The sequence below is a fragment of the Oncorhynchus gorbuscha genome, linkage group LG09 (assembly GCF_021184085.1).
Source record: "Oncorhynchus gorbuscha isolate QuinsamMale2020 ecotype Even-year linkage group LG09, OgorEven_v1.0, whole genome shotgun sequence".
NCBI lineage: Eukaryota > Metazoa > Chordata > Actinopteri > Salmoniformes > Salmonidae > Oncorhynchus > Oncorhynchus gorbuscha.
In genome coordinates this window covers 70156577-70174246 of record NC_060181.1, presented here as the reverse complement: position 1 = coordinate 70174246, position 17670 = coordinate 70156577, and the positions used below count along the sequence as shown (strand labels likewise).

The following is a 17670-nucleotide window of genomic DNA, read 5'->3' as shown; positions in this document are numbered from 1 at the left end:
TTACACTCAACGGAACGACTTGATTAGTGTAGTGTCAACAACGCACCCACTGCCAGCTGGCCTACTTCAGCAGTACTGTATCATTTTAATCATTTTAGTCAATAAGATTCTTCGTAGCTTAACTTTCTGAACATTCGAGACGTGTAGTCCACTTGTCATTCCTATCTCCTTTGCATTAGCGTAGCCTCTTCTGTAGCCTGTCAACTATGTGTCTGTTTATCCCTGTTCTCTCCTCTCTGCACAGACCATACAAACGCTCCTCACCGCGTGGCCGCGGCCACCCTACTCTGGTGGTCCCAGCGCGCACGACCCACGTGGAGTTCCAGGTCTCCGGTAGCCTCTGGAACTGCCAATCTGCGGTCAACAAGGCAGAGTTCATCTCAGCCTATGCCTCCCTCCAGTCCCTCGACTTCTTGGCACTGACGGAAACATGGATCACCACAGACAACACTGCTACTCCTACTGCTCTCTCTTCGTCCGCCCACGTGTTCTCGCACACCCCGAGAGCGTCTGGTCAGCGGGGTGGTGGCACCGGGATCCTCATCTCTCCCAAGTGGTCATTCTCTTTCTCCCCTTACCCATCTGTCTATCGCCTCCTTTGAATTCCATGCTGTCACAGTTACTAGCCCTTTCAAGCTTAACATCCTTATCATTTATCGCCCTCCAGGTTCCCTCGGAGAGTTCATCAATGAGCTTGATGCCTTGATAAGCTCCTTTCCTGAGGACGGCTCACCTCTCACAGTTCTGGGCGACTTTAACCTCCCCACGTCTACCTTTGACTCTTTCCTCTCTGCCTCCTTCTTTCCACTCCTCTCCTCTTTTGACCTCACCCTCTCACCTTCCCCCCTACTCACAAGGCAGGCAATACGCTCGACCTCATCTTTACTAGATGCTGTTCTTCCACTAACCTCACTGCAACTCCCCTCCAAGTCTCCGACCACTGCCTTGTATCCTTTTCCCTCTCGCTCTCATCCAACACCTCCCACACTGCCCCTACTCGGATGGTATCGCGCCGTCCCAACCTTCGCTCTCTCTCCCCCGCTACTCTCTCCTCTTCCATCCTATCATCTCTTCCCTCCGCTCAAACCTTCTCCCACCTATCTCCTGATTCTGCCTCCTCAACCCTCCTCTCCTCCCTCTCTGCATCCCTTGACTCTCTATGTCCCCTATCCTCCAGGCCGGCTCGGTCCTCCCCTCCCGCTCCGTGGCTCGATGACTCATTGCGAGCTCACAGAACAGGGCTCCGGGCAGCCGAGCGGAAATGGAGGAAAACTCGCCTCCCTGCGGACCTGGCATCCTTTCACTCCCTCCTCTCTACATTTTCCTCCTCTGTCTCTGCTGCTAAAGCCACTTTCTACCACGCTAAATTCCAAGCATCTGCCTCTAACCCTAGGAAGCTCTTTGCCACCTTCTCCTCCCTCCTGAATCCTCCGCCCCCTCCCCCCTCCTCCCTCTCTGCAGATGACTTCGTCAACCATTTTGAAAAGAAGGTCGACGACATCCGATCCTCGTTTGCTAAGTCAAACGACACCGCTGGTTCTGCTCACACTGCCCTACCCTGTGCTCTGACCTCTTTCTCCCCTCTCTCTCCAGATGAAATCTCGCGTCTTGTGACGGCCGGCCGCCCAACAACCTGCCCGCTTGACCCTATCCCCTCCTCTCTTCTCCAGACCATTTCCGGAGACCTTCTCCCTTACCTCACCTCGCTCATCAACTCATCCCTGACCGTTGGCTACGTCCCTTCCGTCTTCAAGAGAGCGAGAGTTGCACCCCTTCTGAAAAAACCTACACTCGATCCCTCCGATGTCAACAATTACAGACCAGTATCCCTTCTTTCTTTTCTCTCCAAAACTCTTGAACGTGCCGTCCTTGGCCAGCTCTCCCGCTATCTCTCTCTGAATGACCTTCTTGATCCAAATCAGTCAGGTTTCAAGACTAGTCATTCAACTGAGACTGCTCTCCTCTGTATCACGGAGGCGCTCCGCACTGCGAAAGCTAACTCTCTCTCCTCTGCTCTCATCCTTCTAGATCTATCGGCTGCCTTCGATACTGTGAACCATCAGATCCTCCTCTCCACCCTCTCCGAGTTGGGCATCTCCGGCGCGGCCCACGCTTGGATTGCGTCCTACCTGACAGGTCGCTCCTACCAGGTGGCGTGGCGAGAATCTGTCTCCTCACCACGCGCTCTCACCACTGGTGTCCCCAGGGCTCTGTTCTTGGCCCTCTCCTATTCTCGCTATACACCAAGTCACTTGGCTCTGTCATAACCTCACATGGTCTCTCTTATCATTGCTATGCAGACGACACACAATTAATCTTCTCCTTTCCCCCTTCTGATGACCAGGTGGCGAATCGCATCTCTGCATGTCTGGCAGACATATCAGTGTGGATGACGGATCACCACCTCAAGCTGAACCTCGGCAAGACGGAGCTGCTCTTCCTCCCGGGGAAGGACTGCCCGTTCCATGATCTCGCCATCACGGTCGACAACTCCATTGTGTCCTCCTCCCAGAGCGCCAAGAACCTTGGCGTGATCCTGGACAACACCCTGTCGTTCTCAACTAACATCAAGGCGGTGGCCCGTTCCTGTAGGTTCATGCTCTACAACATCCGCAGAGTACGACCCTGCCTCACACAGGAAGCGGCGCAGGTCCTAATCCAGGCACTTGTCATCTCCCGTCTGGATTACTGCAACTCGCTGTTGGCTGGGCTCCCTGCCTGTGCCATTAAACCCCTTCAACTCATCCAGAACGCCGCAGCCCGTCTGGTGTTCAACCTTCCCAAGTTCTCTCACGTCACCCCGCTCCTCCGTTCTCTCCACTGGCTTCCAGTTGAAGCTCGCATCCGCTACAAGACCATGGTGCTTGCCTACGGAGCTGTGAGGGGAACGGCACCTCAGTACCTCCAGGCTCTGATCAGGCCCTACACCCAAACAAGGGCACTGCGTTCATCCACCTCTGGCCTGCTCGCCTCCCTACCACTGAGGAAGTACAGCTCCCGCTCAGCCCAGTCAAAACTGTTCGCTGCCCTGGCCCCCCAATGGTGGAACAAACTCCCTCACGACGCCAGGACAGCGGAGTCAATCACCACCTTCCGGAGACACCTGAAACCCCACCTCTTTAAGGAATACCTAGGATAGGTTAAGTAATCCCTCTCACCCCACCCCCCCTAAGTTTTAGATGCACTATTGTTAAGTGACTGTCCCACTGGATGTCATAAGGTGAATGCACCAATTTGTAAGTCGCTCTGGATAAGAGCGTCTGCTAAGTGACTTAAATGTAAATGTAAATGTAAACCTTTAAGTCTTTACTGAAGACTCATCTCTTCAGTGGGTCATATGATTGAGTGTAGTCTGGCCCAGGAGTGGGAAGGTGAACGGAAAGGCTCTGGAGCAACGAACCGCCCTTGCTGTCTCTGCCTGGCCGGTTCCCCTTTTTCCACTGGGATTCTCTGCCTCTAACCCTGTTACGGGGCTGAGTCACTGGCTTGCTGGGGCTCTCTCGTGCCGTCCCTGGGGGGTGCGTCACCTGGGTGGGTTGATTCACTGTTGTGGTCGGCCTGTCTGGGTTCCCCCCCCTTGGGTTGTACCGTGTCGGAGATCTTTGTGGGCTATACTCGGCCTTGTCTCAGGATGGTAAGTTGGTGGTTGAAGATTTCCCTCTAGTGGTGTGGGGGCTGTGCTTTGGCAAAGTGGGTGGGGTTATATCCTTCCTGTTTGGCCCTGTCCGGGGTGTCCTCGGATGGGGCCACAGTGTCTCCTGACCCCTCCTGTCTCAGCCTCCAGTATTTATGCTGCAGTAGTTTATGTGTCGGGGGCTAGGGTCAGTTTGTTTATCTGGAGTACTTCTCCTGTCCTATTCGGTGTCCTGTGTAAATCTAAGTGTGCGTTCTCTAATTCTCTCCTTCTCTCTTTCTTTCTCTCTCTCGGAGGACCTGAGCCCTAGAACCATGCCCCAGGACTACCTGACATGATGACTCCTTGCTGTCCCCAGTCCACCTGGCCATGCTGCTGCTCCAGTTTCAACTGGCCTGGGCCCTAGGACCATGTCCCAGGACTACCTGACATGAGGACTCCTTGCTGTCCCCAGTCCACCTGGCCATGCTCCTGCTCCAGTTTCAACTGTTCTGCCTTACTATTATTTGACCATGCTGGTCATTTATGAACATTTGAACATCTTGGTCATGTTCTGTTATAATCTCCACCCGGCACAGCCAGAAGAGGACTGGCCACCCCACATATGCTCTCTCTAATTCTCTCTTTCTTTCTCTCTCTCGGAGGACCTGAGCCCTAGGACCGTGCCCCAGGACTACCTGACATGATGGCTCCTTGCTGTCCCCAGTCCACCTGACTGTGCTGCTGCTCCAGTTTCAACTGTTCTGCCTTATTATTATTTGACCATGCTGGTCATTTATGAACATTTGAACATCTTGGTCATGTTCTGTTATAATCTCTACCCGGCACAGCCAGAAGAGGACTGGCCACCCCACATAGCCCGGTTCCTCTCTAGGTTTCTTCCTAGGTTTTGGCCTTTCTAGGGAGTTTTTCCTAGCCACCGTGCTTTTACACCTGCATTGTTTGCTGTTTGGGGTTTTAGGCTGGGTTTCTGTACAGCACTTTGAGATATCAGCTGATGTACGAAGGGCTATATAAATAAATTTGATTTGATTTGATTTGAACCCTCTGTCATTAGGACTAGGCTGTAGACAGCTGAACCCTCTGTCATTAGGACTAGGCTGTAGACAGCTGAACCCTCTGTCATTAGGACTAGGCTGTAGACAGCTGAACCCTCTGTCATTAGGACTAGGCTGTAGACAGCTGAACCCTCTGTCATTAGGACTAGGCTGTAGACAGCTGAACCCTCTGTCATTAGGACTAGGCTGTAGACAGCTGAACCCTCTGTCATTAGGACTAGGCTGTAGACAGCTGAACTCTCTGTCATCTGAGAGCCTGTAGACAGTATCCCCTTCGGTCTTACTGTCCTTAATTACATTACATGTCTACCTATCTCAGGGTTTCTTAACCCCGGTCCTGGTGATCCAAAGGGGTGCACATTTTTGTTTTTGCCCTAGCACTACACACCTAGCACTACACACCTAGCACTACACACCTAGCACTACACACCTAGCACTACAAACCTGATTCCACCCATCAACGCATCATCAAACCTTTGATTAATGGAATCAGACGTGTAGTGCTGGTGATAAAACAAAAACTTGTACCAGTTTGGGTCCCCAGACGCACATATAGTCACAGAGAATCCCGATGTGTAACCTTTACATGACCTGCCCTGACACTGAGACATAACCATTCCTTACCCTGTAGACACTCTCCATGTGGACGTAGCGAGCCAACAGCACTACGAAGTTGTACTGTAAACTGCAGATGGCAGGTCACACACACACACACACACATACCCTGTATATCACGTTCTCCATGTGGACGTAGCGAGCCAACAGCACTATGAAGTTGTACTGTAAACTGCAAATGGCAGGTCACACACACACACACATACCCTGTATATCACGTTCTCCATGTGGACGTAGCGAGCCACGATGACTACAAAGTTGTACCACTGGTTTATAGGCAGGTTGCAGAAGACCTGGAAAAGGAGCTGCTCTGTGCTATTCATCTGCAGGCTGGTTGGGTCCCTGCAGTGGTGCATGTTAGCCAGCCACGCTAGGATCTATAGAGGGGAGATAGAAATTGTGTATGGGTCAGATCACTAGATATAGTACTAGCTAGTAGCAAATTAGAAGAGTAAGAACATATGATGGAGAGAAGAGAGAGAGAGATGTTTCACTGCAGTGGTGCATGTTAGCCAGCCAGGCTAGGATCTACAGTAGACAGAGAGGTTGAAGACTGGTCTGACTTTCATGACAACATCTAAAAATGACGATTATATGATTTCTCTCTCTTTTTGAGATAATTGTATTTGGTGTTATTGTTACACATCATATGGGCATCACAGCTGATCTGTGGCTTAGAATAAGCTGAAGTGAGCTCACCTGGAAGTTGCTGTTAGGCATGGTGGTCTCCATCAGCAGGTGGAGGATCTCAGGTGGGATGTCAGTGTAATGATGGACCTCCAGAGCAAACGCTGTCTTGTTCCTCAAGAGCTCCGACATTTTCACCACACCTAGGAAATACAATACAATAGGTGACTGCAGAGAAAATACAGGAGGTTCAACACCTTGACCACACCTGTAGAAAAAAATGTAACAAGTGACTGAAGAGAAAATACAGGATCTTGACCACACCTGGGAAACATAAAATATATATTTTACATGATATATTTATACGTTGGCCTCCCGAGTGGCACAGCGGTCTAAGGCACTGCACCACAGTGCTTGAGGCGTCACTAAAGATCAGGGTTCGATCCCAGGCTGTGTCGCAGCCGGCCACGACTGGGAGACCTACGAGGTGGCGCACAATTGGACCAGCGTTGTCTGGGTTAGGGGAGGGTTTGGCCGGCCACATGCACACAGACACGGTTGCAATTGTACGGTGTTTCCTATGGCACATTGGAGCGGCTGACTTCTGGGTTAAGCGAGCATTGTGTCAAGAAGCAGCGCGGCTTGGCAGGGTCGTGTTTCAGAGGACGCATGGCTCTCGACCCTTGCCTCTACCAAGTCCGTATAGGAGTTGCAGGAATGGGACAAGACTGTAACTACCAATTGAGGAGAAAAAATGGTAAAAAGTAGAATAAATATATACATATACAGTACCAGTCAAAAGTTTGGACACACCGACTCATTCAATGGTTTTTCTTTATTTTGACTATTTTCTACATTGCAGAATAATAGTGAAGACATCAAAACTATGAAATAACAAATATGGAATCATATAGTAACCAAAAAAGTGTTGAACAAATCCAAATATATTATATATTTGTGATTCTTCAAAGTAGTCTTGGCATTCTCTCAATCAGCTTCATGAGGTGTCACCCGGAATGCATTTCAATTAACAGGTGTGCCTTGTTAAAATGTAATATGTGGAATTTATTTCCTTCTTAATGTGTTTGAGCCAATCATTTGTTTTGTGACATGGTAGGGTTGGTATACAGAAGATAGCCCTATTTGTTAAAATACCAAGTCCATATTAGCGCAAGAACAGCTCAAATAAGCAAAGAGAAGTGACAGTCCATCATTACTTTAAGACATGAAGGTCAGTCATGATGGAGAATTTCAAGAACTTTCTTCAAATGCAGTCGCAAAAACAATCAAGTGCTATGATGAAACTGGCTCTCATGAGTATCGCCACAGGAAAGGAAGACCCAGAGTTACCTCTGCTGCAGAGGATAAGTTCATTAGAGTTACCAGCTCAAATAAATGCTCCACAGAGTTCAAGTAGCAGACACATCTCAACATCAACTGTTCAGAGGAGACTACGTAAATCAGGTCTTTGTGGTCGAATTGCTACAAAGAAACGAGTACTAAAGGACACCAATAAGAAGAAAAGACTTGCTTGGTCCAAGAAACCTGAGCAATGGACATTAAACCAGTGGAAATCTGTCTTTTGGTTCCAACTGCTGTGTCTTTGTGAGACGTAGAGTAGGTGAACAGATGATCTCTGCATGTGTGGTTCCCACCGTGAAGCAAGAAGGAGGAGATGTGATGGTGTGGAAGTTCTATGCTGGTGACACTGTCTGTGATGTATTTAGAATTCAAAGCATACTTAACCAGCATCGCTACCACAGCATTCTGCAGTGATATGCCATCCCATCTGGTTTGCGCTTAGTGAGACTATAATTTGTTTTTCAACAGAACAATGACCCAACACACCTCCAGGCTGTGTAAGGGCTATTTGACCAAGAAGGAGAGTGAAGGAGTGCTGCATCAGATGACCTGGCCTCCACAATCACCCGACCTCAACCCAATCGAAGAAGCGAACTAGTGCTCAGCATATGTAGGGAATTCCATTAACTGTTGGAAAATCATTCCAGGTGAAGCTGGTTGAGAGTGAAGAGCCCATTATCAGCATCCATCACTCCTGTGTTCTAATGGCACGTTGTGTTAGCTAACCCAAGTTGATCATTTTAAAAGGCTAATTGATTATTAGAAAACCCTTTTGCAATTACGTTAGCACAGCTGAAAACTGTTGTTCTGATTAAAGAAGCAATAAAACGGGCCTTCTTTAGACTAGTTGAGTATCTGGAGCCTCAGCATTTGTGGGTTCGATTACAGGCTCTAAATGGCTAGAAAAGAATAACTTTCTTCTGTAACTCATCAGTCTATTCTTGTTCTGAGAAATTAAGGCTATTCCATGCGAAAATTTGCCAAGAGACTGAAGATCTTGTACAATGCTGTGTACTACTCACAGAACAGAACAGAGTAGACTGGCTCTAACCAGAATAGAAAGAGGAGTGGGAGGCCCCGGTTCACAACTGAGCAAGAGGACAAGTACATTAGAGTGTCTCGTTTGAAAAACAGACACCTCACAAGTCCTCAACTGGCAGCTTTATTAAATAGTGCCCGCAAAACATCAGTCTCAACGTCAACAGTGAAGAGGTGACTCTGGGATGCTGGCCTTCTAGGCAGAGTTGCAAAGAAAACGCCATATCTCAGACTGGCCAATAAAAATAAAATATTAAGTTGGGCTTAAGTTGAGGAACTCTGCCTGATGCTCCAGATACTCAACTAGTCTAAAGAAGGCCAGTTTTATTGCTTCTTTAATCAGACAACAGTTTTCAGCTGTGCTAAAGGTTTTCTAATAATCAATTATCATTTTAAAATTATCAACTTGAATTAGCTAACACAATGTGCCATTGGAACACAGGAGTGATGGTTGCTGATAATGGGCCTCTGTACGCCTATGTAGATGATTCCATTAAAAACCAGCCATTTCCAGCTACGATAGTCATTTACAACATTAACAAAGTCTACACTGTATTTCTGATCAATTTTATGTTATTTTAATGGCCAAAAAATGTCCTTTAATTTCAAAAACAAGGACATTGCTAAGTGACCCCAAACTTTTGAACTGTAGTGTATATTTAGGCAATAAGGTCCAAGAGGGTGTGGTGTATGGCCAATATACCAGGGCTAAGGGCTGTTCTTATGCACAATGCAAACCCCAGAGGTACCTTATTGGGATTATAAACTGGTTACCAACGTAATTAGAGCAGTAAATGTTTTGTCATACGTGTGGTGTATGGTCTAATATACCACTGCTGTCCGTCAATCATTCAGAGCTCGAACCACCCAGATTATAATTATATTTAAAGGTGGTATATTAGAAGTCATTCTAAAAGCAGTATGGGCTGCATGTTCAGAAGAGCAAAATACATTACATGAGCTTTACGCTTCATAGTATAATTAGGCAATTAGCTAACAAATTATCTAAGTGATGAGCTAATTAACCCTGAATTAATAAGCAATTAGCTCATTAATGACTTGGCTTATGGAGTGCAGTAATTGAAGTAATGGGGCAGTGGTGAATGGAGTTGATCTAGTCTAGTGGTTAAGGCCACTGCCTCCAGCATATATTGTCCCCCCTGCCTGCATGACATCGAATCCCGGCCTTATCATCCTTCTCACCTCTGTATCTCCCTTTAATTCATCTATCTATCTCCCCTTCATCCATGCCTGTCACCGTCAAAAACAACAATAAAATCCTAATAAATAAATGTTGAAAAGTAATTGGTATACCTGGAGAGGTCATGTTGATGTTGAGGGATTTCAGGCTGCTGATGTTCAGGCCAAGCGTCTGGGTGAGTGCAGAGGTCCTGTGTCACAAACATACACATCACACACACGCACACATGAACATTTGTCAACGATAACTTCCATTTACACAATATACCATTTAGTTCTTCATTTATTTTGAAGTCTACATGTCCTATAATGTATCCATACCAGTTTATGTTGACATTGTAGGTGTTGGGGTCCCCTATGAAGGTTTCGAACAGAGCTTCAAACAGGTCAGAGCTGTCCTGAGCCAGACTCTGAGTCATTATGTGGAAGGCCTGGAGAATGGGCATGGCAGTCTCACACAGGAACCCTGGGCTAAGAGACAGAGCCTGCATCACCTGCTGGATGGAGTCCATATTCTCCAGCGCACACACCTGCAACACAAGTACAAGTTTATTTGCAATGTGTAATGAATAGGCCTACATTGAAAATCTTGCTCACTCACAAAGCAGAACGTGCAAGATGAGTCACATGGACTGTGAATTTTGTCAGTATAGAAGCCCAATGGCTTCTACACTGTAAATAAACCATGTTACTGTATGTGTGTGTGTCTTGTTGTAGAACACATGTAGCTCCTCGCTGTTGCAACAAATGTCTGTGTCTACCCTAGTCTTGGTGATGTTATGGTATTCTAGACATTATTCCAGAGAGAATAGCCTCTGTATCGCTCTCACCCTACAGATGAAAGTTTCACGAGAAGTACTGTGTTCTAACCTTAGAGGTCAGGTAGACCAGTATGTTGCTGAAGTTTCCATCTGACCAGCTGCTGCTGAAGAGTTCAGACCCTAACTGGATGGTCTGGAGTAGGAGGTGTAGGTTCACTTTGGAGGGAGGGAGGAAGAGGGAGAGAGATACAAAAAGGGAGAGAGAGAGCGTGGGAGGGAAAGGGAGGGCAGTAGAGATGTGTTAAGGTGACATGGTAACACAGTGTCCCACAGGGCATCATTACCACCTCTATTTCAGGGTGGCTTCTCTGAACAGCAAGCAGCAAATGATGTGGGACCCTGCATACTACTGACGAAGCAAAGGGACCAACTTTCTACGTCTCAAATGGCACCCTATTCCTCACATAGTGCACTACTTAGGTCTCTGGTCAAAGCAGTGAGACCTCAAGGCGAAACATCTAATTAAAACGAGACACGAACTACGGTGAATGGTAAATATTGGTGCACTGCATTGAAAACCCAGAAGAAAAGCGAGTGACTTAACATACACTTTGAATCATTTAGGATCTCAGGGGTACTGCAGTGGAGAGAATAATCAAAAGGGTATGATCCTCAAGCTAGGATCATACCTCTGGGAAATGAAAGGGTTGTAGCTGAAGTAGCTGTGGTGCAGTTTTTCAAGTGACTATATTGCATATACAGAGATATAACCTTGTTACATGGCATTATAAAACAAGTACAGTAGCCAATTAAAATGTGGTCACAAAGCTATTATATTTGTGTGTGTGTGTGTGTGTGGGAGGGGGGGTATTTAGTGATTGAATTCTTACTTGGCTAATGCGATTTAATAAGGTTTAATAAGGAGCAGAGTGTCTTTCTCTTGGAGATGTGCCATATGCCTCCTGGCTTATCTGGAGTTCTAACAAAGCTCACATTATTAAGCCCATCCTATTGCACTGCCTGGTTTCAATATGAAATATGTCCATTATATAATAATGGTGTTTGGAATATGGCTACATTAAAAACACATTGTGAGCAGTGATGTATATAAACTCTGGATTGCTGATGCTATGTATTGGCCAATGAGAGGCTTTGAAGCAACCGGTCAGCCATATTGGCTCTCCCCCAGAAGGAGCAGTCCTCCATAGGAATGGATGGAATCCCACAGTATATATTGTATGTATTTAAGTGTATATTTTGATGTTGTAGTGGGGACAGTAACATTAGTACTTTCAAAAAATTATACTTTAAGGAAAATGTATATATTTTCATATATTTTTTGTATATTTCGCTCACATAATTTACCAATAAGGCACAAGAGAAAGTGCTGCATCATGAATACAGTCACAGGTAAATGGCGTTGTTTGGATCGACACGATACCAACATATTAAAATTACAATAAATTACACATTTATTCATCAAAAGTTTCAACAAATTTCATTCTTCCACCTCAAGATATTGTCTGGACAAAAATGTGGTCGTTAGTTCTTTTGGTCATGTTGCTACAAACACGACCCAGTTGTTAATTATTTTTCACAAAGTTGCTATGCAAAAGGACTGGTCGTCCGTTCTAAACAGAATGGTTGCTATGCAAAAGGACTGGTCGTCCGTTCTAAACGGAATGGTTGCTATGCAAAAGGACTGGTCGTCCGTTCTAAACAGAATGGTTGCTATGCAAAAGGACTGGTCGTCCGTTCTAAACAGAATGGTTGCTATGCAAAAGGACTGGTCGTCCGTTCTAAACAGAATGGTTGCTATGCAAAAGGACTGGTCGTCCGTTCTAAACAGAATGGTTGCTATGCAAAAGGACTGGTCGTCCGTTCTAAACAGAATGGTTGCTATGCAAAAGGACTGGTCGTCCGTTCTAAACAGAATGGTTGCTATGCAAAAGGACTGGTCGTCCGTTCTAAACAGAATGGTTGCTATGCAGGCTGGATAATGTTCTTGTCACTTGTCACCGACTTCAGATAACTCAGTCATGTCAAACATTGAAACTGGAATGACAGTCCACTTGCTGCATTTTCGTTTGTTTGAGTTATTGTCTTTTGGTATTTACTTGGATATGTCCATGATAAAGACATTGATGTGTGATTCAACTAGCTCTACAGTATGTATGGTACTACAGAGATCGTTATTCAAAAGTGAAACATTGTTTCTGAGGTCAGACAGGCAGACAGAGAGACTTATACTAACCCCTGCTGTACGAAACTAAATGCTATGTTGGAAGCAAGGAGAAATATTGTGCGAGTAGAGATAAATACAAGCGATGATTCGGACAGCAACATGAGCATGATATTCTTATGGAGTGATCATTTTTAGATGGAACTGTTAGCAGGCATTGGTGTGTCTATGACAGCCAATACAGCATAGTGTGGAAAGCTGCTCGTCCAATCAGTATCCAATCAGTAAATGTAGACATTAAAAAAATGCATTTCTATAGCTTCCAAAATATTATTTACAATGGTGGGGTAGTGCCAAGATGGAGGCACGATGGCTTCAAAACAGCTCCCCCTGTCAGTCATCTAGTGTATATAAATAATTGATTGCACGGGATTCCTCAAGTAGGAATTCCTAGTAGGAGTTCCAAGTAGGAGTTATATAAAGGTCAAATAGAGAGGCGGAGGGAAGGTCTGACTTCTGACTTCTGTATCAGAGGACACCTGACACGTGGGGCTGAAGAAATCAAATTATGCATATGAACATTTAACAGGGTGAAGACTGCATGTGGTTGTCTGTGAGGGTTAGGTCTGTAGGAGTCTAGAGGAGCCACTATGCAATGAGACACAATGTGAGTAGGAGGAGGAAAGACACCAGGGGAGTTTGTCTGTGAAAGTTAGTAGGAGAACATACAGTTAGAGGCATTTTGGATTTTTTATTTTTTTATTCTAGAATGTTCTTATTTAAATGTATTTAGGTACATATTCCCACTCTAAATCAACTAATATGGCAGCTTAATGACTTTACACATTTAGGATATTATGATAACATTGTGCCACCAGTAGTAACACCAATGATGGTAAGACTAATGAGACATTTTAGGTTGTTGAGGATATTTTCTTAAATGGATGCCAAATATACTCAAATCAAGGATATGTTCAAATCAAGGATATCCTCAAATCAAGGGTATGCTCAAATCAAGGGTATGCTCAAATCAAGGGTATGCTCAAATCAAGGGGTTGCTCAAATCAAGGGGTTGCTCAAATCAAGGTTATTAACCCTTTAAAGTGATATGATTAAAGATTTTGCTCACAATGTTATTTCCCTTCATTTACATTTAGTAACACCAAGTGACACTGGATTTAGACACACCAAATTATCAATGGAATCCTCAAATTGATGACATTCTAAAAGGGTGTGATAAGCTAATCATTGTCTTTAATATAGACACCTCCCCCGATAACACTTTGCCACTGGAGGGAATGCTCAAGGTCCTTGTATGTCTTCGTAAAAGAGTGATTTTCAAGGCGCTAACACCAATGACATATGGTATAACTGAGGGACAGAAAGTATACTAGTAAATAAAATAGGTATTTTGATAGCTTTGTTTGTTTTTAATAATCTATACAATATGATAAATACTTTTGTTCACTTTCTAGCATTCATAATATATAGATATCTCTAAATCCCCAAAATATGTCACTATTAACTCTACACATCACTACTGGGAACAAGACAGTTTGCTTACCCTACTGTAATGTACTTTGAACAATGCATAAACATTGTATAAAGGACTTGAATTAAGTTTTATCATTGATAAACAGCTTAATTTTAACAAAACCATATATGATGTGTAACTATTTGTCATTTTAAAGTGTTTTCATGGTAGCAAAGGCAAGGGACGCAAATGCTACCGCGACTCATGAACGACCCCACTACTTTTGACCAGAGCCCTATGGCCCTTGGTCAGAAGTACTACACTAAATAGGGAATAGGCCATTTGGGATGTTGGTATAGTTAGAGGTATTCTAGGGTTAGAGGCTAGGATAATGGAAGAATGAAGAAAAGTAATCTTGTCCACTCAGCGGATTCCCGTCCATCAAACTAACGATGGAAACTAAATGTGATTTTTTTTGTCTTTGTAATGTCTTTCTGGAGCCAATCGGTCAGGTCTATAGTGAGACTTGTCTCCTTTATTTATACTCCATTTAAACAACGTGAGTCCTATTGAGCAATACATCTCATTTCAAGGGAGTCCCGACTGAGCCATGAACCTCTGAACCACTAAGAGAGGAGGGGGAAATGAAGAGGTAATTAGAAGAGTAAAGTAACTAGGCTTACCTTGTGATTCAGTGGCCAGGCCCATTGTGATATTCTTAATAAGGGGAGCATAGGGAAGGTCCTCGGGAACCCTGTTAGATATGTCTGTCAGAACCAGTGACAACCTGTGGGAGTGGGGCGGAAGACAAAAAACCATCATCATCAGCTGCACCTCTCATTTCTGCATGTACTACTGTAAACTACAATTAGTTACATCTTTCATCATGGTTGTTATGCACATGATCCTCACAGACGAGATGATATTATTAGTAGATTATAATATTACAGTAAATACCAAGTAACTGAAAAATACTGCTTCATCAAAGCTGAGATCTCCGAATGCTACAGCTGTGAGCACAAGCCATTGTCATGGGACAGACGGGACACTTATCCAGCTCCATTAACCATTTATCTCCAAAGCAACAGCAAAACGTAGCCTGGTCCCAGACCTGTTTGTGCTTTATAGCCAACGTCTATGATCATGTTCATGCCAACGACCATAGAAGTTGGCAGGACAGGACAAACAGATATGCAATCAGTCTAAAAACAGAAAACCAACTTGTGTGTCCAGTTGGTCTCGTTCATCATTAGCAGATGTCCAGTGTTCATCTTGGCTGCAGCCAATACCAGGCGAGCCACGCTGGCCTCCATGCTAGTGTTTGCCAGGCCCAGGAGACCCTGAACATTATGGAGAAGCAGCTGGGTGACATCAGCAGTCTGGGCCAGGGGGCCTCGGCCTGACCGTAACACCTGCAACATCTTCTGGATGGCATGTTCCAGGTCTCCTAAATGGTTAACAGACACAAATATATTCATTTCTACAGTGCTCGTTGTAATGTAAGCATTCCTTCAAGGAGGAACAAGTATATATTGGTTCATTTGTTTGAATCAATACTTTTAAAATGTTCAGCAAATGTTTTGCTTGATCTTAACTGTAAGTGCTCATCCACGGAGGAGATAATTATAGCTTGCCAGTCCCTGACACAAGAGGGACCATAATCTTGTATCATAGTTCCCTGGTACAAAAAAAAAAGAAGATGAAGAAACAATTACCTATGATACTGCCTGCTGTCTGCAGGCTGGGGTATGAAGACAGAGAGACCAGGAGACTCTGAACCGAGCTGGAGATGACAGCCATAGCGCCGGCGATGTCCCCAGTGGTGGTGGTGTAGTTGATAGCCATGGCGGTGATGTGCAAGATATGGAGGGAGACGTTGAAGTAGTGTTCACTGCCATCGGGCATCAGGGGTGCCACAGCCATGGCAGCCTGGTTGAGGGATGCCAACGCGGAGGGTACTAGGACGGCTGATTGGGGCATTGATAAACCTTGCCACAGGCTGGTGGACACCTGGTGATGATGATGATGATGATGATTTTTTAATTGTTCAAAAATCATTGTACAAATAGCAAGCCACAAGCTCAATTGCAAGAACAATTTACAACGTAATGATGCAATATGAAACATTACAAATATGGCTACACTTACGTATGCATTCATAAAGCACTTATAACAGCTACAAAAGACATAATATCTGTCAAAGGCAGTCACAAACATTACCTGTTGTGACACTCTAAACAGGACCTGGACCGTGGCACCAGCACTGTCCCCCTGGTACCCTGTTGGGGTGTTGGTTAGGTTGAGCATAGTAAGGATAGACATGGTGACCTGCTTGGAGATCCCCAGGAAGGATGGAGGGATCTGGTCCGTGTTGGAGACCCCAGAGAGGGCAGCGAGAAGGACCGACTCCAGAGGGAGAACATATATCCTCTGGTCCTCAGGCAGAAAGGCCACCAGGGCAAGGAAAGTCTGATTGATCATTGCCTCTTTCTCGTGAGGGCTGCTGAAGTTGTGACTTGCAGCGGAGAGGTTGAACAGGGTATGAGTGGCTAAGGCACTGTTCAGGAAGAGAGGGTGAGTGATGGACTGGATCGGCTTCCTGTCCGGAAGGGTCGTCTCCATATCGGAGGCCAGGAGATGATCCAGTGAGGCAGAGAGCATGCTTGTAGCCTTCATCATGTTCTTCATGTCCCGTGGGTGTGAAACCAGCAGTGCAAAGCCTTTCACCATCTGGCCAGAGGTGTTGAGGTACATCATGCTGTCCGTGGGTAGGTAAGAGGTGAACACAGCAATGGTCTGGTCTAGAGCCATCATGTACGGATCCAGACTCATGTAAGCTTCTGGTCTGGACAGAGAGCTGAGGATGTTCTGAATGATGGCATTGATCTGAGATGTAATATCAGAGACCTCTTCAAGGTTATCTGCCAGGATGTCGTTGAAGGCGGTGAGAAACTGAATGGTCATGTTGGATCCATTGTTGGGGCCACTGTAGATGATCCTTGCCACCTCAGCACTCAGCTGCCTAACCATATGCTCCACCCTCTGGGCGACCTGTAGTGGGGGATGCTGGGACAGCACCATGGCCATGTCCGCCATCTTGCCCAGGCCTGCTGACAACTTCTGTATCTTGGCCAAGTCCTCCATGGTCCAGTCTTCATGGGCTATCTCCACGAACAGCTGGCTGTATGCCTGCCACTGTCTGGGGAGGGTGAGGTAGGAGAGGATTCCCAGGGCCACGTCGATGGGGTCGTCCAGAGGGGGGGGGACTGAGGGGCCCCATGTCATGGCTCCGGCCCTGGACATAGACCTGGAGACGTTCCCCATGGGTGGTAGTGATGGTGGTACCATGCCAATGTCCCTAGAGACCCCTTTGAGCACTACAGACAAGTCAGGGTTGCCGAAGAACATATGGGCAGTCTCCATGATGTCTGGCATGGTGGGTGGCATTGTCAGGGCCTGGAACAAGACAGGGTAGTCCAAGTAGAACAGATCCAGGAAGTCATCCATTGGCTCTTTCATTGGCTCCCTCCTCATCAATTCGCGGCGGACCCTCCTGGACACACCCTCATTGTGGTGGGGGAAGGGACTCCTGCTCCGCCCGGTCATCTCGTCTTGCAATTGGCTCAGGTAGTAGTCCAGCGGGGCGAAGAGATCACTGGTCTGAGATACCTAAAAATTCAGAAAAAAAGGCCAGCACCTACTTGAATATGATTTGCAAT

The 17670-nt window shown here is 45.8% G+C and overlaps 1 protein-coding gene across 2 annotated transcripts in view; it reads right to left on the bottom strand.

The window, feature by feature from the left end:
* Window positions 1-17670, bottom strand: part of abca12 (ATP-binding cassette, sub-family A (ABC1), member 12) — a 96614-nt gene that overhangs the window by 42358 nt on the left and 36586 nt on the right. For both annotated transcript variants that reach the window (XM_046363291.1, XM_046363293.1), the window contains exons 34-42: window positions 16172-17620; window positions 15667-15961; window positions 15173-15398; window positions 14635-14738; window positions 10405-10511; window positions 9856-10064; window positions 9649-9725; window positions 6007-6137; window positions 5514-5684 (exon numbers count right to left, since the gene is read on the bottom strand). In XM_046363291.1, coding sequence (XP_046219247.1) covers window positions 5514-5684; window positions 6007-6137; window positions 9649-9725; window positions 9856-10064; window positions 10405-10511; window positions 14635-14738; window positions 15173-15398; window positions 15667-15961; window positions 16172-17620 — 2769 coding nt within the window. The remainder of the gene's footprint in view (window positions 1-5513; window positions 5685-6006; window positions 6138-9648; window positions 9726-9855; window positions 10065-10404; window positions 10512-14634; window positions 14739-15172; window positions 15399-15666; window positions 15962-16171; window positions 17621-17670) is intronic.